Source organism: Gymnodraco acuticeps, unplaced genomic scaffold, assembly GCF_902827175.1.
Source record: "Gymnodraco acuticeps unplaced genomic scaffold, fGymAcu1.1, whole genome shotgun sequence".
Classification (NCBI taxonomy): domain Eukaryota; kingdom Metazoa; phylum Chordata; class Actinopteri; order Perciformes; family Bathydraconidae; genus Gymnodraco; species Gymnodraco acuticeps.
The window spans coordinates 3,574,849-3,601,638 of NW_022991187.1; the positions used below are offsets into that span (position 1 = coordinate 3,574,849).

General features: G+C 38.9%; 2 protein-coding genes across 4 annotated transcripts in view; both read left to right on the forward strand.

Moving 5' to 3' along the window:
- erlin2 (ER lipid raft associated 2) overlaps positions 1-12,268 on the forward strand; it is a 32,139-nt gene extending 19,871 nt beyond the window's left edge. For 2 of the 3 annotated variants that reach the window (XM_034238332.1, XM_034238333.1), the window contains 4 exons: positions 3,536-3,627; positions 3,712-3,801; positions 7,339-7,418; positions 9,958-10,244. In XM_034238332.1, coding sequence (XP_034094223.1) covers positions 3,536-3,627; positions 3,712-3,801; positions 7,339-7,418; positions 9,958-10,140 — 445 coding nt within the window. In that variant the 3' untranslated portion in view covers positions 10,141-10,244. Of the gene's footprint in view, positions 1-3,535; positions 3,628-3,711; positions 3,802-7,338; positions 7,419-9,957 lie in introns of all 3 variants that reach the window. The other variant, XM_034238331.1, reaches the window with a different exon arrangement.
- Positions 12,269-20,362: 8,094 nt separating this feature from the next.
- Positions 20,363-22,646, forward strand: ch25hl3 (cholesterol 25-hydroxylase like 3). The gene is made up of 2 exons (XM_034238438.1): positions 20,363-21,165; positions 22,091-22,646. The coding sequence occupies exons 1-2, from the start codon at positions 20,738-20,740 to the stop codon at positions 22,467-22,469; spliced, it is 807 nt and encodes a 268-aa protein (XP_034094329.1). The 5' UTR covers positions 20,363-20,737; the 3' UTR covers positions 22,470-22,646.
- Positions 22,647-26,790: the final 4,144 nt, after the last annotated feature.

Consider the following 26,790-nt stretch of genomic DNA (forward strand, 5'->3'; position numbering starts at 1 on the left):
CGCAGTGATGGTGCTGTGTTTCTTTCTGAATCCTGACTGATATTTAGACAGGATGTCATTTTTACATAAAAACTCCTTTACTTGTTCACTCACAAGTCGTTCGAGCACCTTAGCCAGAACTGACCATTTTGAGATTGGCCTATAGATATTTAAAATAGTTGCCTCCCCTCCTTTCAGTAAAGGCAAGACATAAGCAGACTTCCATACTTTTGGAATTGTATTTGTGCTGAGGGAGAGGTTAAAAAGAGTAGTGAGAGGTGGAGCAATAAAATATGCAGCTAACTTTAAAAAGAAAGGTTCTAAGTTGTCCGGGCCAGCCGGTTTCCTAGGATCTAACTTGGATAATGCTTCATGAACAATACCAATAGTTAAAGGAGTAAAACTGAAAGGGTTTTCCAGACCACATTGTTCAGAGTCAAGGATTGGAGCGTTCACAGAAGCAGAAGTACAGTCAGTGACAGAATCAAACAGAGAGCCACAAGACACAAAATGCTTATTAAAGCAATTTAGCATAGTAGCCCTGTCTGATATAATGCCAGATGCTGTGGTGAGGCACGGATGTAGCTCATTTGGGATATCACCAGGAAATCGATTTTATGGCTTTCCAAAATGTCCTAGGATTATTCAGGTTTTCTGTGGTAACTGACAAATAGTACTTTGATTTAGCACTTTTTATCGACAGCTTGAGCAGCTGTCAACTCAACATTGTAAATAACCAACCAAAAACGATCGCCGGTTCATCTTGTTTTGGGCGTGAGAATAGTTTGGGCAGCGTGAGAGCATGAGATTGAGAGTGAAAACGTGTGGCACACTTCAGATGCGTGAGAGTTGGCAACCCTGTGCTCTGTTAGTTGGTATTGGGACGGTGAGGCAGCGCTCACTTTTGAAGATTTTTGGGGGGGGGATTTTGACATCATCCCTGAGGTTTACGGTAACAATTACTCACCAACCCACATTTCCTAGCTCTTTGGAAGCAGTGCCATCATTTCCCGTAAATGGAGGCACAGCATGAGCAGTCAGACGACCGCACGAGTTGTGACCAGCTTCTAATGTCAAAATTCATGTTTTAATGGCAGCAAAACTTTCCATTCAGCAAAGCTACACTTAATCTCTATCTACTGCAAATACTGCCTTTAAGGCATGAGACGTTGTATTAGGATACTTTTGGTTTCACTTTCTCATAAGTGGTTCAGTAAATGTTGACCTTTGTTTTTTCAGGCTGTGAGAAAGTGTGTGGCTTACTTGACCGAAAGCCAGTAATACAAACAGATCCCAGCAGATATGTGATTAGAGAGTAGATTGCCCTGGTTATGGAAATAAGCCCCAGGTTATTAAATAAAGCCAATTTCCCTTCAAACTAGCAGTTGTATTGTTCTAACTTTAAAAGGATTACTTGAGGGATGAACAGACAATGATTGATGTGGTTCGTTAAGGAAATCTTCCCAATGAGGCAAAGACACGAAGATGCAAAGCCAAGATTGAAAGCAGAGCATTTGTTGTCAATGTGTCCTGATGGCACAGGGTTTGGATGTGACTCTTTGAAATGTTATGCCCAGTCCAAATGCCTGCTCTTATAGGCTCAGACTTTCACAAACGCTTTCCAAGTCTCCGGGCTGTCTCATGGTTTTTTGTTCGGTATCTTTCTGCTCAGTCTGAAGTCTGAAGGTTTTTCTTTCTCTTTCTGTTTGAGAGTTGAGAATGATGTCAGAAACCAGGAATCCTAAAAGAAACACAAAAAAAGCTCCAGAGACCAAGTTTTCAGGCACATCTGTAAAAAACCAAGTCCTGATCATCTCCAAAGAACCGCCTGTGATGTCAAAGTGAAGTGTGTTGGCTTGTTCTATGTTTATTTTATGAAAAGATATTGTTTTATTGCCTATGAATAAGTACCATTCACTTCATAATTACAAAGGACTTAGATGTTTATGAAAGCTGTGATGCATTCATATTTCTATGATGTATTAATATGGATCCTAGTAAGCAGCACAAGTCCAATTGTCAAGTTCATTTAATAGTTAGTTGTTTACGGTTAACAGGTTGCACAAGCTCTTTGAAATCCTTGAAATGTGAGTTTTAAGGGGAAAAAATCAAGGGCTTTGACTTTTCTTTCGAAAGACATCTGTCATTGAAAGTGCTTGAATTTATATATTTTGAGAAATAGTAGAAAATAAAGGTCTTTGCTATTTAACATTTTCTAAATTGGCTATGTCCCACTCTCTCTTGCATGTTTCTTACCTGCAGTTACATCATTGTTTGAACATGCAACCTGGCTCAAGTGTATTTAACCTTTCCGTGTTGGGTCCTTGACATTAAGCCTGAAAAGTACTCGAATGTATTTAAGAAGGTGTGGGAACCCTAGAAAAAGGCAGGCACATACTGTACAAAAATGTGTTCGCAGGGAATTAGAAAAATCCTCAGTCAATCAAACTTTTGCCCACAAAATGATGCCGTTTATTTACCGTTCTTCTAACGAACAGTCAAGTTATTAAATATCTGATGCTTTTGAAGCATTTAGGCCTACCTCTTTAGGAGACACCATTGTTGTTTTGAACAAACAGTCGTCTTCCTGTGTCCTCACACACATAAAGCCAGTAGCTCCTCACAGTGTGCTGTTTGGTTTAAAGGTCTCCTATTATACTATTTGTAGGCATATATTATAGGTCTCAGATATACAAAAACGTCTATGGAGTGTTTGGCTCAAAATACCAAACAGATCACCCATTCTAGCCTCAAACCCCTCTGTTTCAGCCCTGTTAGAGAACTGCTGATTCTGGGTCCGTAGCTAGTGTTAGCGATGCTTGGTAATGTAAACAAAGACCATATTACTTCCAAAACGCATTGTTTCTGATACACCGACGTTTCTGATAGTGCCGTGGGCGTAAAGCCAGCCCACATTTCCGATATTACGTCATATCGGCAGCAAATCTGGATCAGCTCTGTTGTACCCCCGCTTTCAGAGATGTGGGTACGGAGGAAAAGAGAGGGTTGTATTGCCGGACACTTTGTGAGTTCCCCGACACACCGGGGACACAAATGTATGTATAAAAGACATCAAAAAGTGCATTTTGCATAATAGGGGACCTTTTTTTTAAAATACCAATGCATTACTTGAAGCATGACAAGATGGATGTCCATGTTATCTTGTGACCCTGCATTTATTGTGTAAACTTGTATTATGGAATCCAGCTGCTATGCAGGGTAAACACTTTTAACCTACATGACACAAGCCAAGCATTAATGTCTCGTTAAAGTAAACTATAGAAGCACTGATATCTGAAGTTGGTCCAGGAATTTAAAATAAAGACCCATAACATCCAACTAAAATACTAATTGTGCTTCTAAGGATGCATGGAAAATGTGCAGACCCACAAAGGTGACACCTCTGCACATGTTGAGGTTGGGAGGAATTATTCTATAAATGTTAACACACGCAGGATAATAAAAGTGTTAGATATCCCACCTAAACAGTATAAAGCCTGCTCTGTACATGCCTAGATGTGTGTGTTTTAATGTAAAGTGTGTGTTTGTGTTTTAGGGAGAGCGAGAAGACGAAGCTGCTGATCTCTCAGCAGACACAGAAGGTGGTGGAGAAGGAGGCGGAGACAGAAAGGATCAAAGCTATAATAGGTGAGACAAAGACAAAGAAAACAATGAAGAGAAGTTCATTATACAAACTATTGTTATACAAAAAGGTGCTTGTTTGTGTTCTAGAGGCTGAGAAAGTGGCACAAGTGGCAGAGATCAAATACGGACAGAAAGTCATGGAGAAGAACACGGAGAAAAGGATCTCTGAAATTGAAGGTTTGTATCCAGAACAAAAGTATTATCAGCTAAATATTCTTAAATGATCTTAAGTAAAAGAAATACCCAATCTAACTTAAATTAGTTTTTAATACTGACTAATATTTATCTTTGAGCATTCTCATTCGTGTTTGTTAATCTGTAAAGCCCACTGACACTCACGTTTTTGAGATACAGGGCTTATAAATACACTTGGATTTGATTAAAATGTGTCGAGTCAGGAGTGGTATCAAATTATCTAAACACAGCCTGAAAAAATAATCAGTTTAAAGTAAGTTAGAGCCAAAGACTGAGCAACAAGGGCCACAAAACAACAAAAGTGAAAGACATGGCTTTATCTAAACAATGCATTCAAATCAAATCAAGTTTTATTCATACAGCTCATTTTGAAAACGATTTTTGGTCGAGCCAAAGTGCTGTACATGCAATAAAAACACTTTACAACAATAGCAAACAGAAGACAACAAATTACAACAGCAAAAATCACACTCAGGTAAATGTCAGGAGTCGTGCTCCGCTCTGACTACAAGGCCAGGGAGAAGAAGTGAGTTTTTAGTGTTGATTTAAAAACCCCTAGGGTCTGGGCCGACCTCACATGGAGGGACAGAGTGTTCCAGAGCCTGGGGCCAGCCGCTGCGAAGGCTCGGTGCCATCGGGTTTTTAGCCTGGTCTTGGGCACTACCAGCAGCAGCTGGTCAGCCGACCTTAATGCTCTGGCTGGGTTGTAGCGATGGAGGAGTTCTGCTAAATAAGCCGGAGCCCATTTAGGGCTTTAAAAACAGATAAAAGGAGTTTAAAATCAATTCGGAACCGAATTGGAAGCCAGTGCAGTGAGGCCAGAATTGGGGTGATGTGGTCACGCTTTCTGTGGCCAGTGAGAAGACGCGCAGCTGCGTTCTGCACTAGCTGCAGGCGTCTAATTGAGGCCTGGTCCATACCCACGTATAGAGCGTTGCAATAATTCAGCCTTGTGGTTACAAAGGCGTTAATACCCCTTTCTAGGTCTTTAAAAGATAAAAACGACTTGGTCTTGGCCAATAGTCGTATTTTAAAAAAGCAGGTCTTGACTACGCTGCTGACCTGCTTATCACATTTTAAAAGCGCTAGTGAAGGTCACTCCAAGGTTCAGGACAGAGGGGAGGATGTTTGTATTGAGGGAGCCCAGAATATCAACCGGGGAGGCTGGAGGTTGGGGTCCAAAAAAGATGACCTCAGTCTTGCTCTCGTTGAGGTTGAGGACATTTTGGCTCAGCCAGGATTTGATCTCTGTTAAGAGTTGTTAGCTATAAAGTCTTAAAACGTAAACAGAACTTATTGTCGGATAAATGCAGAGAAGTGAAATGTACAAGAGGAGCATCTACAAAGAAGAATTGTAATCTATCATTAATTGGATCTCAACATTGTTTCCATAAATGCACTTTCCTAAAGTACCCCAGTCAGTCTTCACATGTTACAACAGGAATAATGGCTGTTTGCTAATTCTCTAATCCTGTCATCATGTCGACTCACTGAAAAGATCGGAGGGTTATGAAACAACTGTCATCACAACATGTGCATTTCCTGCCAGGGCAAGTCAAATTCCTTTTAAGACAAATAAGCAAACATGCTCAGCGATGTGGCAATTTCTTCACAAACAGTCAAAAGATAGAACGAAGGTAATCGGGACGCCCCCAGTATTTATTTATTTAAAGATATGTGTTATACTAACCAGATCTAAATGAATCAAACCCTAACGACTGCATTTTCCCTAAACATTGGTTTATAGACAAGATATGATAAACATGTATATAAGGGGAAAGCAACGGTACAAATGAAATGCATTTCAGAGTAGAGTATCATGTTTAGAAGACCCCAACTGTTTAGAGCAGTGGTTCCCAAACTTTTTTCAATAATGTACCCCCTTTGAAAAAGAAATGCAGCCAAGTACCCCCTGATCAGCGCAAAAACAATTTGTTAGGGAACAAAGCCTATATAAAGAGGTACAGTGCAGTGCTGCACCATCAGTGTCTGATTATTAAAACAACAACCTTGTAACTGAGAAACACTTAAATGCTACATTTAAAATGTTTACAATCCATCACTAAATTCATGGCAAACCAATTTTAACATCATGCAATAACACTGAGACGACATTAGTTGCATTGAACTGATCTTTTTAAGAAGTTGTAATTACAATGTAGTGAAACATGGGCTTGAGCTTCACTGAGATCTTTGTCATTCTGACGGGGAGGCACCTGCAGTTATTACACTTCACATTTTGAAATATGTGTAAAAACCCACACTGCTCAAACTTCCTTACTTTTCCTAAAATTGGTATATTTATTTATTTATTTTGGGGCGTGGGGAATGAAGAGAAAAAAATATATGAGCATTTTATGAGCATGGGATTTTGACCCCTCATATAAACATATGCATAATGCTGCGCTATACCTTGCGGCCACACGCCGTTGCCAAGCAACGCTTATTGTTTAGGTCTTTTGATAAGCAGGCAGTCATATCATTAACTAGAACTAGCTAGATCTGATTTGGACATAAACGCGAGGGAAGTCTAACCGGACGCGAGAGAGAGATCAGAGATCATATCACTAAGAGTTAGACCTAACACACTTAGCTAGTGTATCTAACTACTAGCTAAACTAGTTATATATGTATTCTTTACTGTCGGGTCAGTTATTACAGGTTCAGCGAGCTGCACGAGACTGACGGGCTGTCAGGAGAGGGAGAGGAAAAGAGAACACCCCGATTATTGTTCCCATTTTATTATCCAGAGTTTCTGTAAACCTTTGAATAAAGTAGTTAATCTACTATTAGTAGTTTGTTTAAATGCATTAATTATGTTGTTTTTTCATTAACATAAAATAAATCTCACGTACCCCCTGCAGTACTCCAACGTACCCCTAGGGGTCCGCGTACCCCCATTTGAGAACCACTGGTTTAGTATATTCAAGCTTTGACATATGTTATTACATACATGCAAACTAGTCGCTTATCTGCAAAATTCACCGTTTTGAATCAAAATATGTCAGTGAATCTTTTTAGAGGGGCGGGGCTTGCAAGTGGCCAGCACATGAACTTATGGACTAGAAGTAGAAGATTTTATGTAAGGCCAAAAGACAGAAGAAATCAACTCAATTTGGAAAAACAATTTGTTGTTGTTTGTTTTATTTTCTTGCCCCCAGACCTCCGTTTGGTTTACAAACATGTCATCTTTTTTACATCTTTTGTTTGCATGTGTTTAAACAGCTGCTGTTTTAAGCACTTTTTAAAGACAGACACATATAAATACATTTGGGTTATTAATCTGAAGTCAAGGATTATGAGTAAATCCTCAAGTGGTTTTCAGCAGCTGTGTACAATCAGAACCGCTTCTTTCCGAGTGTGTTTGATTTCAGTTTTCTAGTCTGGGAAACCATTTGTTTGTTTTGGCTCATGTTTGTAGGTCGCAGTATTTACACCAGCTCCCTCCTCTCTGAGCGGCGAAGCAGCTTGGACTTCTGTTATTACACAGAACTCAGACTGTTTGTTTCTGATTCACAGATGGTGCTTTCCTCGCCCGGATGAGAGCCAGAGCTGATGCAGAGTTTTATACGTCACAGAGAATGGCAGAAGCCAATAAGGTAAATAGATTACACAAAAGCGCGAGATGTTATCAAGGATAACGTAACACGATAGTCAGTCTTTCTCCCAGCAGTTCCATTTCCGGTGCTGCGGCTGGGCAGCAGCTGTGTGTCTGTGCGCGGCGGTACATTTGAATTACACCGGGCCAGCGGCACACTGTGAACTGTCAGGAAGACTCGAGTCTAACTCATGGTCTAACTAACCTTATCCTGTCCGTCAAAATGACTGACAACGAAAAAGTCTAAAGCCACCACTGCTTGGGAGAAAGAAACGATGTGATATTTGGGCCCATTTTCGCTTCAATGAGGCGGAGAAAAAAAGCGAATGCATTGTTTTATCAGAAGGGAAGCAATGTGGCCAAAACACAGGTAACAACACCACAAACCTGAGCAGATACTCTCTGCAAAGCTTCTTAATCATTCAACCTGAGTTTTTCATCAAATAAGGACAAGATATAATCCTATTTATTTATATATACTAAAATGACAAATTATTGGTTTTGACTAGTTTGACTGAAATGTTCTATATAATCTGATGACTAAAAAAGTCTCAACAGTTTTCATTGACAAAAAGTAGACTAAAATAATTAGTTTACTTTGACTAAAATATGACTAAAATGCTCAGACTTTTAGTCGACTAAAACTTGACTAAATATGACTAAAAGGAAATTTAACACAGGACTAAGACTAAAACTAAATAAAAAAATAGCTGACGAAATTAACCCTAATTAGTAGTCTTGCCTTTGTTGATGGAAAGCTGCTAACAAAGCTCCACTTATTGTGTGATCACATATCTCTTATTTCCTGTGAGTCACCTGTTATTTAGGCGGCACAATCAGGAAACACTGTTTTTAATCAGCAGTGACAGGTGAAAGTGAAACAGTATAATAAAGCAGATAAAAGATACAGGATATAAAAAAAACAATGAAAACACCCATACCACCATTCCTTTTAGTATGACAGAAACATATGTCCTCATACATACTATGTCAAATGCAGAATGCCAAAAAGTACTTAAAGTCCTTCTGCATCTGGTCACAGTTTGCATACAGCATGCTATTTTGGCTTTTCTGACCCACAATCCTTTGCACAGGGGCTATACTGTATGATCAAAAGGTTTGACATACAAAGTAGTATGTACCAAAAGCATGCATACTCCATGGAAGCGTACATACTTAATAAGGTCAGCGGCAGGACATACAATAAGTAAAAAATAACAAGTGTGTTATTTGGAACGCAGCCTAAACTCCATTCAGTTAACAGCTGCAAAAATACTGAGAGCTGAACACAATCAGAAACAGAATACCTTTATTCGTCCCACAGAGGGGAAATGTACATTTTTAAGAGAGTGCTGCGGGTATTTGTCCTCAAACCAATAACACACAACAGAAAACGATCTCAAACTGCAGCTGAAGCACAATGACGTAAATCTTGTTCATTCTCCAGGCAAGATTTACTTTTGTGCATTTATTTTCTCAGGTTTCAACTAAAGCAAAACAGGAACAATGGCTTTTACATCCTCTCTTGCCCTGGTAAAAAAACAACTTTCTGGTGCCAAATTCCTCCTCCACCTTTCCACCAATAGATGCTCAAATCAAGAAGCTGCCTTCAAAACAAAAACATCAACAAGTAATCCGTACAAACCAGAAATACAACTAATGTTTAACTCTTAGGTATTAGAAAACATTGAATGGCTCCAGCAGAGGTTTTTAAAACCATCCTCTCTGATCTCCTGCACCGCATGAGTTTATTCTCTACCCACTATTTTAGCCCCCCCCCCCCCCCTCCTCATCCAGGACAGACTCTGCTTCGGACAATCTTGCCCTAATGTACATTTCCCAAAGATATTGAAGTGACTGTTATTTTGTATATATGGATTGTTGTGCTTTTATTTATGTCTTAATGTGTGTATGTATACATGTGTCTGTTGATTGTGTGTATATATAGGATATACATATTTTAATATGTATTTGTATTCGGGGTTGTGAGAAACGGTATTTCAATCAGGAGAGACAAGTTTTCTTTTGATGTAACGATATATATTTATTGCCGGGAATACACAGATGCATGTCGTGGTGTTTGGCGATTAGACCCCGTTGTGCTGGAATATCATTCGGGAGGGGGAAAACCGAGCCGATGAATCCCCCCCTGGGGTCTAGACACTGGAGGGCATGAAAGGATTGATTGAAGTCGGTCTGAAGAGTAGTGGTTTAAGCTTGACCCTGGATTTGGAAGAAAGGAAGGTGGAGGAGGGCTGCGTTGAGTCACCTGAAATGACAACTGTGAGGAAGGGGAGAGAGCAGATTTCAAGGTTTAGCAATGCACTATGATAGGCTTGTGGGAATAGAGGCGAAGTGATAGGTTTAGCTGGAGAGTGACGCCCCCGACGGTCTTCCTGGTTGAACTTGCGCTAAGCTTCATTTCAATCTCTCCGTCTGTACACACAAACTGAACGATTGACAATAAAGTTGACTTTGAGACTGGAACCGGAAAGTCCAGCCCGCTCTTCTGTAAATAAAATGGTGTTTCTCTCCCGCAGCTGAAGCTCACCCCGGAGTACCTGAAGCTCATGAAGTTCAAGTCCATCTCCGCCAACAGTAAGATCTACTTTGGGTCCGAGATCCCGCACATGTTCGTGGACTCGGGCTCCGCGGGGGGGTCAGTGAAGGCGTCTGCAGCCATGGACATTGTAGCCGAGCAGATCATGGACCTGGATCACTAAACAAGAAGTACCGAAGCCCTCAGGAGGAGGTGGAGGTCTGTCTGCAGGAGGGGGGGGGGGGTCTAACCCCCTGACCCAGAGAACTCCTGCTGAACAGAGCCCGTATTTCTCAAACACCTCAGAATAACTGCTAGATATCACACTGAAGGTTTTACAAGGATTTGATATTATTCTCCTGCAGCAGAGCACAGGACTTGAGTTATTTCAGGTTTGCATACACTTCTGCATAGTTCATAGAGATGGTCTGGAATCAGTCAGTTGGGTTGCAGATAAAGCGGATGAGATAGCATCAACTGTACGTGTCTAATTAGCTCTTTTTAGCAAACATCTTTTCATATGTGCATCTAGTGTACACAGTTCATCAGGAAACAACAAACATCTGGAATGCAAAACTACGTATGCAACTACTGATTCTTAAATGACCAATTCATCTGCCAATATCTTTCTCAATTTATCAAGTTTTGTTAAGTCAAAAAAGCATTCTCAAATTACTTGTTTTGTTTGACCAAAATACCCATAAATATTAGTTTACAATGATTCATTACAAGCAGGGAATCTTTTCAATTTAGAAGCGGGAATAAAAAACATTACAGTTGTTTAAAAATGACTGAACTTATTAATAGATCAAAATGGATGAGTTATTTCTGTAGATTGTAGACTTTCTGTTGATTGGCTATATTTAGACAAATAGTGACTCTTCATGTCGTTTATATTTGTCATGCACCCACATGCATGTGTCCAGAGCATTCATTTGAAGCTGGGATATTTGTCATGTAGGAATTATTTTAGGTGCAATGAATCTAATCAGTAATTGTTCTTGTTGCATGCATTTGCCTTTTGCTAACCCCTGTCCTTTAGTTACATTAATAATTAGCAGATATACTAAATCTATACATTAAATCCTAAACAGTAATAGTCAAGATCAAGAAAGATATTAAAATACTGGTCCCTGCTGCTCAAAGGAAGGACCACATGTGTGTCTCTCTGAGGATTTTAGACTTCCTATTCTGAACGGCTTGAAAAATACGGGCCCTCTCCAAGTAACCTCGTAGACGAGAGGACGAAGGAGCTGCTCGCTGCTGCCTGTCAGATGCCACGTCTTCTGAGTTTGTGCAGCTGTCTGCTGTATGTGTGTAGCACTCTCTCCGTTCATTCAGCGGGGAGAAGACATCTGTGCGGCTGCTTATGTTCACTGTTCATCTCTCTTTTGCACCAGTTTTATTCAAATCAGCGCCCACTTTAAACGATTTATCTTGCGTTATGACAAAAACAATTTAACAACTTTTGTACTCCAGTTTTACAGACGTGACATAAGCTTTTCTCAAAGGGTAATTTTCAGCATTTTTGATGATTTAAAATAACTATTTAACGTGTATCCTGTAGGAGTAGTTACAGGATATTTACAGTAGTGAATCGGCTTATAATTAGATGTATACTGAGGGACTTGATGTGGAAATAGTATGTAGAAATAGTATGTCGTAATAGTATGTCGAAATCGTCTGTCATTTGTCAGTTTTGGAAAACTCATAATCTTTTTTATAGAAATCTTGGCTTGATCAGGACCAAACATGTTCTCAGTCTTAGGTTACTAAAATGCAAATTGTGTCTTAATGTTGACAATATACATTTTCTCCCAGCATTTAGCAAATGTTAAGTTTGACTGTTTATACTGAGGGTTGTGGCATTGCACAACAAAGAACACATGGTTGTGAGTTACCCTAACCCTAAGTGATGTGTTCACAGAAACAAATTAGCTTCAAAGTTGTAAAATGTGGATTCAGGCTTTGTGGGAAGCTGCGTGTTCAGGCATCGAGGCTGCCACTTAGTTTGTTGAGCACACACTTTCCCACGAGAGAAAACATTTTGGAGTTTGAAGCTAAATGTCCTGTGTCCAAAATTAACCTACACCCAACTTCTAAACAAACAGTTGTTATGTGTTATTGACCCTGCTCTTTGTTGTCGTTTGAAGCTAGTCTTAAAGTCCCTTTCCGTTTTTGTTTTAATACAAATGTCTCTTAATTGATTGAGATTTAACAATGACTTGAAACGCAAAGGTGTTTGCACTGATTTCAATTGTAAATATGCAATCAATATATTGTTATTTGGCAATAAAGAACTGTGGGTTATACTTTGACTAATTAATGGCATTATTAAGAGTTGTATTTACAATGCAGGTAAAATGGGACTTGTAGGATGTGTCATTAAAAGTGTATTCAAACTAGGGCTGTCAGTCGATTAAAATAGTTAATCGCGATTAATCGCACATTTTTGATCTGTTCTAAATGTACCTGAGAGGGATATTTTTCAAGTTTGTAATACTCTTATCAACATGAGTGGACAAATATGCTTTATGCAAATGTTTGTTTATTATCATTTGAACAATGACAAATATTCTCATGAATATTAAACACAACAACCTCTGAACATTAAAAATATCCGCCTCAATTCAACCTGGAACCTCTCATACATTACATTACATTACATTGCATTTAGCTGACGCTTTTATCCAAAGCGACTTACAATAAGTGCGTTCGACCAACAAAATACAAACGCTTAACTTAACAGCCCTAAACATAAACATGTTGTATCTAAAGAAGTGTTGTAATTGCGAGTCAGATTTATAAAGAGGCCCTGGTGTGCTTTTTGGGGTTTTCCCTCTCCTGTATTTGTGTGCATGTAAATGGTCTGCAAAGGACTAAATCCCAAAGTTCCCTCCAGAGCCAGAGGGACAAAATACAATAATGAAAGCTGAACATTAGCATAATAAAACCCCTTTTAAAAAAAATCTGAAAAAGGTAGTTTGGAGTAATAATTAAACCAGTTTGAATTTAAATGTTATACACAGCAATAATCCTATTAGATTATTTAACATGTTGAGAAAAACTGTTCTTTTGAGCAACAATGAAAGTTTACCGTTTTCATTTCCTAACACATCAATTTTAACTTTTTTTGAACAGGGTTCAGGTTGTGAAGGGGTGTGGCAACTCTTATCTGACACACACTTTAAAACAGTAAACGATATTTACATTGAAGACTAAAAGAGTATACTGCTAACATATTGTCCACATCTTGATCTGATCGAACATATCGGGGTACCAACTTCAGTCATGCTTTATTTCACATGTGTTTCCGATAAACATGCATCATGCACGATAATATACCAGGAAATACTATATCCATGAGTCACAGAGACGGATGCGGCCATATTTGGAGTTAGTTATTGGATCAATGGATTTAGATGTCCCTCTTTCTATGAGTTGCTTCTGACTGTTTCCAACCTTTTGCGCTCAGACCCACAACTAATAGTTACTCATGAATGACTGGGTAAAAACGTCTGAGCCTGCTCAAGTGAATGATCATATTGAGGAGTTCCTCCCATCAAATGTAAGGCTTCTTTGCAAAGTTGCACCCTGTAAACTTAATTATATATATTGTATATTGAAACCTTTATAACAAATATTGGAGTTATTGTTCCGATTTTACTTATACTAATATCAAATTGTTGTTTTCCAGGAAACCACAAACTAATACCTTATTAGTTAAGATTAAGATTCATAATGTAAGTGTTGATGTGATGATGATTTTAGATTAGAACATGCAGGTGGTTTTAATCTTGCCAGTATGAATGACAATTAGCTATATTAAGATTGACTTATACATCATAAAACTAAGAAAATAAAGAATATTTTGTACGAAAAATAACCAAAACAAATTAATTTTGAAGGACTAGAGAAAGTCTGTAAACTCAATTTAAAGATGTTTAAAAAAAAGTCCCATAGAGCCAAAACATATGGCTTTAATTTGAAATAGAATTTTGTCATTTGTAATAAATGATTGATTGCATAACTTATTTTGCTTTAAATTGTTTACGCAATTACTTTCATTTGTGCAAAAATGAAGCGTTTTGGGTTAGGAGCTATAGGAGCCTTGCTCAAGGGCACCAGTTGTAGTAAAGGAAAACTCTTCACTGTCCTCAACCACCTTTATCCTGCAGGTCAGAGGGATTGAACCAACAACCTCCTCTTCCTTTAGCTTTGTGTTTTTCTTTCTACAAGAAGCACACGCATTTCTCCACTTGGATCAATATAGTATGTGTCTCTCTTTACCTGAAGGAAACATCTCTCTTTAGCTGCAAAATGGTCCACTATGTTCACCAGCTAGTTGCTAACTGGCAGTTTTAGAGCTTTTTAACTCAAAACAGCTGCCTGCTGCAGTCGACAGATAAACAATGAGCTGAAACTCAATATGAAGCTCCTGAGAGCGGAGCAGCAGCAACCTCCTTTTTCATTTGGTTCATTGTCAATATAAGAGTTTTGCTTATAGCTGCTTTAAAGTCTTTACTACCGTTTGACTCAGGGCAGAGAGTATTATTATTCATGGGGGATTACTCCACTTCACACTTTTTATTACTGTACCGATCCCACAGTTTAACTCATTATTTACAGTCAACCAGGGTCGGCGTCATGGGGGGTCATTCGCGGGCCCTGCCCCCCCAAATGAGTCACTGTGCCCCCCCAACGCAGGGTGGGCAAGCCTTATTGCCACTTTGCCGTTTTTTTTTTTGTAATCATATAAGTTAAAACGTTTCCACCAAAAGTTTTTTGTGTGAAATACATCAGAAATAAAGAATACACATTTGTATTCTTTATTTATTCTTTATATGAAACACAGCCTGAGGTGTGCTCACTGCTGCTCTCTGATTGGTGTGTTGCTTGACCAATGACCCCGACTTTTGTTTTGTTATCATTACGTGGCTGTGTGTTTAGATGAAAGCCCAGTGGCGATCTGTCCATCTGTTACACTGATTATACAGTAAAGCCATCGAAAATAATATGATATACAGTACAGTACAAGTACATGGGTCTCTGTGTTTCATTTAAGCTCGGCTCTCTGTGTGTGGCACGAGCGCATTTTGTCAGTGCGCGAGCGGTAACGTGGAATATTGTTGTTAGCATCTGGTTAGCTAGCTATGCTAACGGATATAAAGAGCTGTTTCTACACCAAGGTGGAGGAGAGTCCTCTCCTGTCAGACTGAGAGGATCTTATAACGTCAGCTCAGTGAGGTAAAGGACTCTCAGTGTTTAGATAGTTCACTTTAGTGTAAGTTATCTCAGTGGGTCTCAAACGGTTTGGTGACCATTTATGAAAACAAGTATTTGCGAGGAATAGGCTACCTTTATATGATCATTATAGTTATTAAAGAACAAGAGAATAAATGAAAAACGGGTATGACCTACTATAGGACAATAACACAAGAATACCATTTAAAAGGGGAGTGATTAGTAAAATATCCATAAAGAAAAAGTAAATCTGTGTACAGTTCTGTTTCATATGGATGCTGAGAGATGTAGACTATCCATAGATCTCTTCATTTTGCTCTCAAAGTGCACCAGATTGATGCTTTTAACTTCAATATTTTAAAAATAATCTTCCCGGGGGAGCATGCCCCCAGACCCTCCTAGAGGACGTTAGGTCCACCCCCCACCTAAAACATGTTCACATGGATAGGATACTAAATACATTTGCACACTTTTCATATGGTGGCCTATGTCCATATGTTTCTGTTTTGGTGGTCGTGCCACAACCGTGCATGTATGCACAAGTCATAGGTGCGCTATACAATAGCACTACACCCCTGCAATGTGTGTGAAAGACAATAAACTTTACAGCATGTTTTTTTTAATTGAAGTTGCGTTGGTGTTTGTGTGTTGGTTGTTGACGGCAGTATGTGCCCCCCCTTGGTAAATGATTGCCCCCCCATTTGATTTGTTCTAGAGCCGACCCTGCAGTCAACTGATTGGGAATGTGGGGCCCTGGGGCTTTAAAGGGTAGGTAAGAATGGAGAAACCAGCTCGAGTGCGCTAGAATTTGAAAGTACGCAGCCGAAAAAAATCTGCCCCTTCCTTCAGACTTCCTTACAGAGCCCCTCCTCCAACACACACGGACGCGCACATGACCAATGAGGGCACGAGATAAATTTGTGCACAGATGGAAGGCTGACAGGCAGGTAGGCCATCCAGTTACTTTAGCCGGGCCGGCTCAGATGATTGGTCGTGATTTTTACAGCGCCACGGCTTCCACAGATGACATTTTTGTATGTATTTATTGTCAAAGCATTTAATGTATTCATTGCTATCGGGATGTTAAGAGCATTTCATGGAATATTACAAGTGTTTCTGAAGTGAATTACCTACACTACCTTTAACTGAGTGCTAATCCAGCCTTGATGTTAATAATCACTTGATAATACTAATACTAAAAATGTGGTTTCACACTTAATCACCTTGTTGTAAGAAATGATCTACAAGTTTAAAGCAAAGTTGTGTTGTTTAATAAAGAGTTAAATCATTAAAAATAATTGTATCTATTTTCAGCTGGAAGGCCAGTTAACCCTGCAGCAATGTGTGCTAAAGAAATCTGAACCTCGATCAAACAAATGACAACACTCTAAAAGTGAAGAAAACAAAGGAAGGGGAACAGCGTGATCACATTACAGTCAGACAGGCTCTATTGAAATGGTGGGGAAGTACACATGTTAATTATAACAAGCAACATCCGTATAATAATTTGTCACAGTGGCACACTTCTCTGTCGAATGCTAGAGAACAGAAGTTAGCCAGTATTAAAGGTTTGAAACAAAGCCGTGCAACCACAGCAAAGTCAAGTTTACATAGAACTGAATGACACTTAAAATATACCTTTCCACGATAAATTAATACCTTGGAATAAAGAGGTTTTTTTTAATGGCACAGTTCAGTTTCAGTCATTTTTATTTCACTTTTATTTATTTTTCTCCTTGAAACTTGTCTATGAAGGCAAGTGCAACAAGAGTTTCAAAATGCAATCATTAATGGCATTATTGAATCTTAATGAAACCCTCATTACTTCATTATTATTATTCTAACTTTACTCAAGTGTATTTTGTAGAGTTGTACAGTTAAAACTGTATTCTTCATAGGTTCTTTGTTGAACATTTGTTTTTTTTGAGGACTTTTATCCATGGTACAGGAGTTACTGTCTCATTTCATTTTCAAATGGTTGTTTTCCAGGAAACTCTGAACGAATTTAAGCTTTCGTTCGCTTTTGATTCATATTGAGCATAGGTATTGAAGGAATCCTTTCTGGCATCTTATTTTTATTTGTGTACTTGTCATCATAAGAACAAGATGTAGTACAAGGAGAACAAATACGCAGCTGTGAAATCAAAAGAAACGAAAGAACAATGATGGGAAGATCATTGAGATGTTAAAATGTGTATTATCCTTCTGCATCATTCATTCATATTCTGACAGTTTGTGAACCAATCCTCTTCTGTCTATTTTCCCTTGAGACATTATCCAAATCTAAGTTGCCACTATCTGCAACCAGCAGTGTAATCAGAGCTCACCATCACTGAGAGAAAAGCTCCCAGAAAGCCCCTGTGTTTCCAGCAGCGTGGCATGGAAGTGGAGCGTGAAGCTGATACTGGCATCAGGGGATTCCTTCATGTATTTAGTTACCTAGAGTCAACATTAAAAAGAAATAGGAGAGCAAAAGACACTTAAGATTTGCTTTGATTATTTGCACAAGTAAATATGTGGAATCAATTTTCTTAATTAAGTAAACCTGGCAATCTAAGTACTCTGTTTCAGGATAAAGTCCTGCATGCAAAACGTTAATGAAGTAAAAGTACGGAAGTATTGGCGTCAAAATATATTTAAGTACCAAAAGTACTCATTACTTTACGCATAATGGAACATTTCACAATCATTTATGATATACAAATTATGATTATTAATTCAATAACATGTTTACAAAAGGTAATTTTAAACTGCTGTGGGATATTTTAACCCATAAATGTTTATTTATTGTTCATTTCTTTTTTGTTTAAGATAATTACAGTAATTGAGTAAATGTACTTTGTGTACGACTGCGAACAAGACAGGCGAGCCGAACACTTAAGATTTGCTTTGTATATTTGAACAAGTGGACTCAAATGTTTTAATTTAGTAAATATATTAAATTGTAAAAAATACTCTGTTACAACAATCCTGCATTCAAAGTCTTACTTAAGTAAAAGTAAAAAAAAGGATTGGCTTCAAAACTACTTAAAAAGTAAATGATGTGTAATGGCCCATTTAAAATGTAATCGTTTAAATTATATTACTGTATTATTTATGCATTAATGTGTTCATCACATCTGGTTAAGGGGGTGCTAAAGCTGTCAAGTGAATTTAGTGTAGTAAAAGTACAGGACTACAAAGTAGTATAAAAGGAAAAAAGTGAGATTACAAGTAGGGCTGGGCGATTTGGCCTAAAAATAAAACCTCGATTTTTTCTAACTAATGGACGATTTTCGATTTAAACCTCGATTTTTTTCTGAAATGATATGGATCCTCCTGGATGTGGTGAGTTAAGTATGGCGAGTAAAAAGAAGAATAAAACAGATGGTTGGAGTGAAGATGTGAGGACTTGACATTTTATTTTGGGATCATCCACATTTCCAACAAAGGTTCACGGATGAAAAAAATGCCAATACTGAATCTGATGTTAGAAATGTTGACTGCATCTGGTTTCATTTCAATTTCAACATTTCTATTATTTCCAAATGCACCTGCATGGAAAGAAAACCTATTAAATATCACTGTCCAGAATAATTTGGGTTGCATATTTAGTTATGTGAGAAAAATATACATTATACACTTTTGTCAATCATTTCAACAAATCATATCTCAAAGAAAATTAAAAGAAAGTATAAAGCCTCATATATCTTTGAAAATGTAAAACTGTTTTATGAAATATGTTTTTGTTATGTTCCAATACAAAATATAAAGGCTATAGGTCATCAGTTAAACATTTTAAAAAATAAAATATATATTGTTATATGTTTTTAATATAATAGTGAAATAGAAAAACATGTCCAAAATAAATCAGGTTACAGGATGTTGATTTCAGGAAAGGTAATATTGGGGTTTGTTATAGCTTGCAGGAAGTTAACCATTAGAATAATTGCAATGCATGAATTCCAGGTTAGTCTTGCTGTTGGCATCAAACAAAAAAATCACTTCAGACTGGTTTCATCATTTAAAAATATCATCATGTTGAATGATACAAATACAACAAATAATGATAATAAAAAAATACCCTCAAACAAAATAACATCCCTTTAACTTTCTAGGAAGTTTTCTACAGGTTTTTCGCGAGGAAGACAAGCCTGTCTACTGCCTCTGGCTTGAGGCATGCTCTTTGGCATGTTACAATATTACCCCCCGTACTGAAAACCCTCTCCGAAGGGGCACTTGTGGCAGGAATGGAGAGATATTTCTTGGCCAGATAACTCAGTCTTGGGAAGTTAGCTTCATGTAGCTTCCACCACTGCATGTCTCTGTCGCAGGTGCTGGAATAAGTTGGTTGTGTTCCCATGTTTTGCAGCGATCGTCTTTCTACAGACCTTACACAGAACAGTTGTTTGTTCTATGTCTGACTGCTTGTACCCGAACCACTTCCATACAACTGAACTTACTGAAGTGGTACCTTTTTTAGGAATGAGTTCTTCTTCATCTGTGTTCGTGGACATTTTTATGCTACGTCTGTCGTAGTGATGTGTCGGTCGCGAACTATTTAAGTGAACGACGGGAGCCGGCTCTCGCCCGCGAACGAGCCGTTTTTTTTGCGGAGGGATCGGCATGAAGGCACATTATGCAATGTGCAATGTGCACATTATCCCGCTTATTACATGGCCAAATTCTCAGCAAAGTAACGACATGACTCCCAATATTAATTGAAATGCTTTTATGGATTTAGAAAATGATTTTATTGATTTAAAAAATAGTTTTGTATTGATTTAAATTGACATGCATCCGCTAAGAAAAATAGTGCGTTGTTACTGTTTGAACTAATGTAGCAACGGCAGGAACTTGATTACAGATCCAAAAAAAAATCGCGGTTTTTCGGTTTAGCCATTTCACAAACCGTAGGAAAGTAAAAATGCGATTAATCGTGAAAACAGAAAAAATCGCCCAGCCCTAATTACAAGTCCCTTAAATGGTGCTCAAGTGAAGTTATTGAGTAAATGTACTGTGTAACACACTGCATACAAGACGTGGGCGAGCAAGTCACTCATAAATCGCTTTGTATATTATGTGTTCATGTGGAGGTGGGGCTCCTCCTCCACCTCTTCCTCCTCCTCCTCTTCCTCCTCCTCCTCCTCCTCCATGTGAGAGAAAGTCTTCCAGCAGCAGCTCTTTCAGGAAGAGGTGAGGCAGCACCCGAGGAGAGACACATCACTCACCTTTTTATAAAATATATGGCGATAAATTAGATGTTATCAAGGACTCATCTTTATGGGAGGACATCAAAAAGGAGATATGTGGATACAGAATTGTAAAGGATATAAAAACAGCTTGTTTTAAAAGTTATCCTTAACTTACCTTTTTGTAAAACATGTAGGCTATGGCAGAGATTTGACAAAGGACTGATCTTTCTGCAGGTGCTTTAAAGGTGGACATCTCTTGAGGATATCGTCTATAAACGGATTTTTAAAAGATTGTTTCAAAGGGACTCTTGTATAAGACTTGGAGGACGCTGGAGATGCAGCAGCTGGTGAAATAACTCCGTAATGCTCAACCCCCCCTCGGAGGCTCCCGTGCTGCAGGGTCTGTGGGAGGCGGTCCAGGCCGGGCAGCGCGAGGTGCTGCTCTCCCCTTACCTGCCCGCCTCCTACGCCTTCCTGACGCACGTGCTCCTCTGCACACCTTTCCTCGCGCTGGACGCGCTGGGCAGCGTGTGTCAGCGGGTACGCTCGTGGAGAGTGTCTGCAGGCTCGGGCCCCCCACCCTCGCTCCGCCGCTGGGGGGAGTGTTTCCTCCGCGTGCTGAGCAGATACCTGAGCTCCGTGCTGCCCGCCACCGCGCTGCTGCACGCGCTGTGCAGTCCCGCGGTGTTCCCCCTGCTCGCGCCCTCCTGCTGGGAGCTGTGCGTGGAGGTGTTCGCGTGTCTGCTGGTTTTTGATACGCTCTTCTTCATATCTCACGTGGCCATGCACAGGTGAGCAGTCTGCAACATCTTGTCAGTTATTCCAATGTTGATCAGTGATGCTGTTGTACCTGATACAACATGTGCCTCTTAGATGTATAGAGTAGAAACATATGGAGCATAAAAGGGAAATATCTAAGTAAAAATTATATTCGAGTACAATATTATGTAAGTCTACGTAGTTAATCAATAATTATTTTTTGTAACAACCTGCACCTAATGTAACTTGCAATGTAGCCCACATTACAAACTTGGACTTTCACTTTTCATAATTATTCATATATTGATGTAAACAGTGAATCAGTTTTGTCCCATGTCCAGCCACATGTATTGTTATTTTAAGTATTTAACGAAAATAAACAAAATAAGCCTGTGTTAAGCCATACGAGTATTCATTTAGTTTCATGTGACTTACCTATTTCTGTAAGAAGCAGAAAAGGGTAATTTAATTATAGGATTATTTAAAGTCTGGGGGGATAGAAAAAACAATATAATACTGTATCAGGTAAGGAAGAGTTCAACTATGCATGCAGTTTGAAGTGTATATAAGCTGTAAGATTATCTTGGTCTATAGTGCATTACATTATTGACTGCTTTGGTGCAAGATAATGTATCTCTTATGTATTTGACTTCAACCATCTCTGTGTCTGTGTTTTATCGATTCCTCTTTTTCTTATTCTTTAATGTTGTGAGTGTTATCCACGACAAGTTTTGTGCTGATTATCCCCAGCAGTGAGAGTTGAACATATTTATGTATAATAGACGTGAAAAAGTGGATTTTCCATAATAGGTGACTTTTAAATAGAGCGGCAAGTTTAGGAGAATGTGTTTGGTTGGTTGTAAGAGGGACGAGGTGCGCCTGAAGTAGCTTCGCCCCATTTTTGTACAGATTTTCCCCAGCAGTGAGAGTTGAATGTGTTTGTGTGTATCTCGTCAGGGTGCCCTGGCTGTACCGCAGGATCCACCGGCACCACCACCGGCACCACCTCCCCTTCGCCCTGGCTGCTCAGGACAGCTCTTCTCTGGAGCTCCTGTCCCTGCTGCTGCTGGCCCTGAGCAGCTCCTGGTTGGTCGGCTGCCACCCGCTCAGCGAGGCCGTCTTCCACCTGCTCAACAGCTGGCTGGCGGTGGAGGACCACTGCGGATACGACCTGCCGTGGGCTCTGCACCGCCTGCTGCCCTGCCTGGGAGGAGCCCCCTGCCACCAGGCCCACCATGCTCTGCACAATGTCAACTACGCCCCCTATTTCACCCACTGGGACCTCCTCTTCGGGACATACTGTGCACCAGAGCAGTATCTACGTAAAGAGAGATAAAACTGTTGCCTCTGCAGAGATGGCAAAAGTATACACATCCTTGTTGGAAGTACAGACTAAACTTCTTTACTCAAGTCAAAGTAAAGAAGTATGAGCTTTGAAATGTACTTCAGTAAAAAGTACCCATAACTAGCAGCTGTTTTAAAGAGTACGTGACCTCCCTTTATATTAATAGAACAATAATGTCATTGTTAGCTAATGAATGTTTCCATGCTGAACAACGGCAACATGACAACGTTTCCATTGGTCCCTCTTCTTTAGAGAAGACCAGGAAATGATGGATACACGGATCGTGTTCAAATCAATAGGCACGCAATGACTCTAAATAATAATGACCACGCCACCAAACACACATTCAGACTAAAGGAACCAGCCTGTTTGGGAAATGTGAGAAGTAGAAAGTACAGGTATTTGTGTGTAAGAAGTAAAAGTAAAAAGTTGTCAGAAAAATAAGTAGTGGAGTAAAGTACTGATACCAGAAACATTTCATTCAAAGCTGCCAGGATGCACTAAAGGCTGTTTTCTGCAGATATTTGTTCTTTTTTTATCAGCTTTTTATACGCACAATTTTAAATCACTTTTTATTTAGTGGACATTTTTTTCCAAAGTGATTGATAAAAGCTGCATTGAACCACGAACAAAACAAACTCAGAACAAGAAGCCTGCAAGTACAATAGCTTTCAAGGAGCCACACTTGTTTAAGTGCTAAAAACACAGGGATTTGTCATCCTATAGTTTACAAAGGAATTACCTTTTCGGTTGGATCCTCCAGAAGCAAGACGTTTTGAGAGGTGTGACCACAAAATGACATTTATATACAAAATAATTGAAACAGTTTTAATCACTCAACAAGACTACAAACTATGTTTCCTTGTTAATTATCTCAGAAGCAGATAGCAGAGACTTTGGAGTCGAGAAATTGTCTTGATTTTTATCACCATGACTTGTGGCTTTATTTAGACCTCAGCTTTTTGACGTGAAAATACTTGACTCCTGCCGCCGAGCGCAGGAATACTAATAGATTATATGAAATGTGTGCGGGTCAAAAAATGGCATTACACTTTGTGAAAAGAGCAATATTTGTAAGCAACAAGTAGTATTGTAGCAAGACTAAGGACTCAAAACTCAACGTTTAGGACTCTACTTTGTACAGTGTGTACACTTGAGACGTACTTGTGAGTTGCAATACAATGACTGGACCCCCCTCGGCTCAGGAGTCAATGAGTTCATGGACATACTGTACATTGTGCAAAATGTACAATGGCGTTTTCATGCTCAAATCTACAGCTGTCCTATATCAAGTGAATGAAGCACGAGATGAGGAGAGTGCAGGAATGACACAAAACATCTAGACAATGGAACAATAAACAGATGCCTGAACTAATGTCGTAATAATTTGCCCTTTCAACCGAGGAGTGTTTTTGGATGGATTTATATACTTTCATTTTGTAGGCGTAACACATGCCAGATTTGTTTAAATGAATGCTGTTCTTGTGTTTGAAAAGTAGAACTTTGAGTGAGTGTCTGTTCATATTCTCAGGGGAGATTCTTGGATGTGACTATTGGATACTCAGCACATAACAAACCATAAAACCACACATTTCTGATCGTATTAAACAAATAGTGATGAAGAGATATAGCTCTGTTGTCAGTCTTTATGCTAAGCTAAGCTAATTGCCTGTTGGCTGTAGATATTAATTGAAAAGATCAAACATCAAACGCTTGCCAATGTGGAAGTACCTGCATTCTCTTTAATAACCAGCAGGGGGCGACTCCTGGTTGTAAAAAGAAGCGCAATTGTATGGAAGTCTATGAAAACATTTACCCAATTTCTCACTTGATTTATTACCTAAATAACGATTTTGCTAAAGAGTGCTTTGTTCTCAATCATCAGTTTTAAGTCTCCTTCAGTAAACCATGATTAAAGTATATATTTAGAGTACAATACACAATATAGCAGGGTTATGTTTTAAGGCTTGTATGTGATTGACAGATTACTATGAAGTTTGTGTTGTATGTCTTAAAACTTTAACCCTTTCACTTCATGCAAGTTAATTCCAAAGTTGTAGTCACCTTACAGTAAATGTCCTCTTCAGCTTTCAGTTCCACCCTTTTGAGTTGCTACTGGTGCCAAAAAACGGAGAAATGCAAAACAAGGAGGTGACAAAGTCGACTTCTTATATGGTTCAGATTTGAGTTTAATTGATCTTGTTTTCCTTCTCTTTACAAAACCTTTAAAAAAGTAAATGTCTTTAATATCACTAAATGACTTCTGAAAAGGCAAAGTACATCTTGTGTAAAGCTTTTGTTGGAAGAAAATGTCAAAATGTAAGGTAAACACTCCTCTTTGAGCCAAATAATATGTAACGTTTGTATATTTGTGTGATAAGTACATTGTAAAGATTCTCTAAATGCTTATTTGGTTGTTTGTTCATGAGAAAATATATGAAGGCATGACTGAGTTTTGTGATGTGTTCTTGTCCGCCTTAGGTTCAGGTTTCTGTTGTTTTGTTCTGGTCAGTGATTTTTATACCCTGGGCCTCTCACGTGGCTATTTTTGTAAACTGGTTCCATGTGTATTTCACAGAGTAATCAAAACCACATGTTTTTTTAGATGAGAAGCCCTTCACTCATTATTTACAGTTTTAACCTTTGCAATTAGTTTTTGAAGCGAAGCATTGTCATCACCTAACAGCACTCTTGGGGTCTACTTTCTAAAGTATTCAGCTGGGGCCGTGCCAGATTATTTGTGATTTATTCATGCTTTGTGCACATAAAAGAAGGATAGCAAACAGCTGCAAATTGCTCAAGCTTCCTTCACTTCATCACAGTAAGATACAACACGTAATGACTCCAAATACAATTAAAGTAAAGAGATAAATGTTATACATCATTAACAGCTATGATGTGCCTTTTTGAGCAATATTTTAACAGGTTGCAACACTTACTGTTTGTATTCTCACGCAGCAGCCTTCTTGATAACAGCTTGTAATATTTTTTTACGGTTTTCTTGCAAGTTAAAGTTATTACTTTTAATGGATGACAGTTGACTTGTAGTGAACACATTGTTTTGAGAAATTAGCCTAGAACTATATGAACTGCTCTGAACATCTGTTTTTCATTACTGGCTCTTCCAATAGCCCTCAGCTTTCTGAATTGCGCAACATCAGAGTCAAATGCAAATGGCTAAAAGGTGTATAAACATGTTGGGGTACATATGGTCATAAAGTGGAGCAGAAGTGCACTTTTTCTGGGAAAACATAGAGATCTGAGAGAAGAGCGAGAGGTGAGTGCTGTGGTATTGCGGAGAGATGGCATGATAAACATGTGACCCAAACGGAAACAATCAGGCCTTATTACAGACCCCACGTCAGAGCCAGGGCGAGTCATGCAGCTTTGGATGACACACACCAAAACACACGTTCACAGCGAGACATGCATCTACGTTCTGCAACGTCATGATTTTTAGGCATTTCCAAAGCGGTTTGTACAGCCTGTACAATGGGTATGAGCTCAGTTTGTTTACTTGTTGTGCGGTGTGCTCCTTAATTTAATCACGTAGGCTAAATGCTTTACCAACAACTCTGGCATTATAAAAACAAAAAAGACTAAAATCCTTGCAACGGACAGAGGCATGTCAAAACAAGAGATAGGAAAAGGCACAGAGAACTATCCAACAGTCCTTATCAACAGGGCAAATTCAAAATAATTTTCATTTCATCATGTTTCCTGAAAGTTAGCAATTCAGTGTCAAAGGCCAGATTCCTTCCACCACTCTGTAAATATTCAATTAGTGAGCTTTACAAAGTCTGAGTCAGTGGCTGAGGTTCTTGCCCCCTGGTCTGTATCCATTTTTAGACGACCCCTGCTCTCATCCAACCCAGTCTCACGGTATTTCGTGTTATAGTCACAACATTTAATCTATCTATTTTTGTCGCTGCTTTTAATTGAACTATTCATATCTTAGACTGCACTGTAACTTTTATCCATGTACTTTTTTCTTTTAATGTTTAATTGACAGCACTGTAACTTTTATCCATGTATTTTTTCTTTTAATGTTTATTTTATTAGCTTTTCTTTTTAATGACTGATTTTAAATGCCATTTTCTTAATCTCTTTCATTTTTTGTAAAGCACTTTGAATTGCCTTGTGTTGAAAAGTGCTATATAAATAAACTTGCCTTGCCTTGCCTTGCCTGCCTTGCCTTGCCTTGCCTATTGATTCGTGTTCACCAACACGATTTTCGCCTTTTTTTCGTGTCACACAGAACGATTTTAAAAGCAATGTATTTTTATTGGTAGTATGTTAAGCTGTGTGGTTC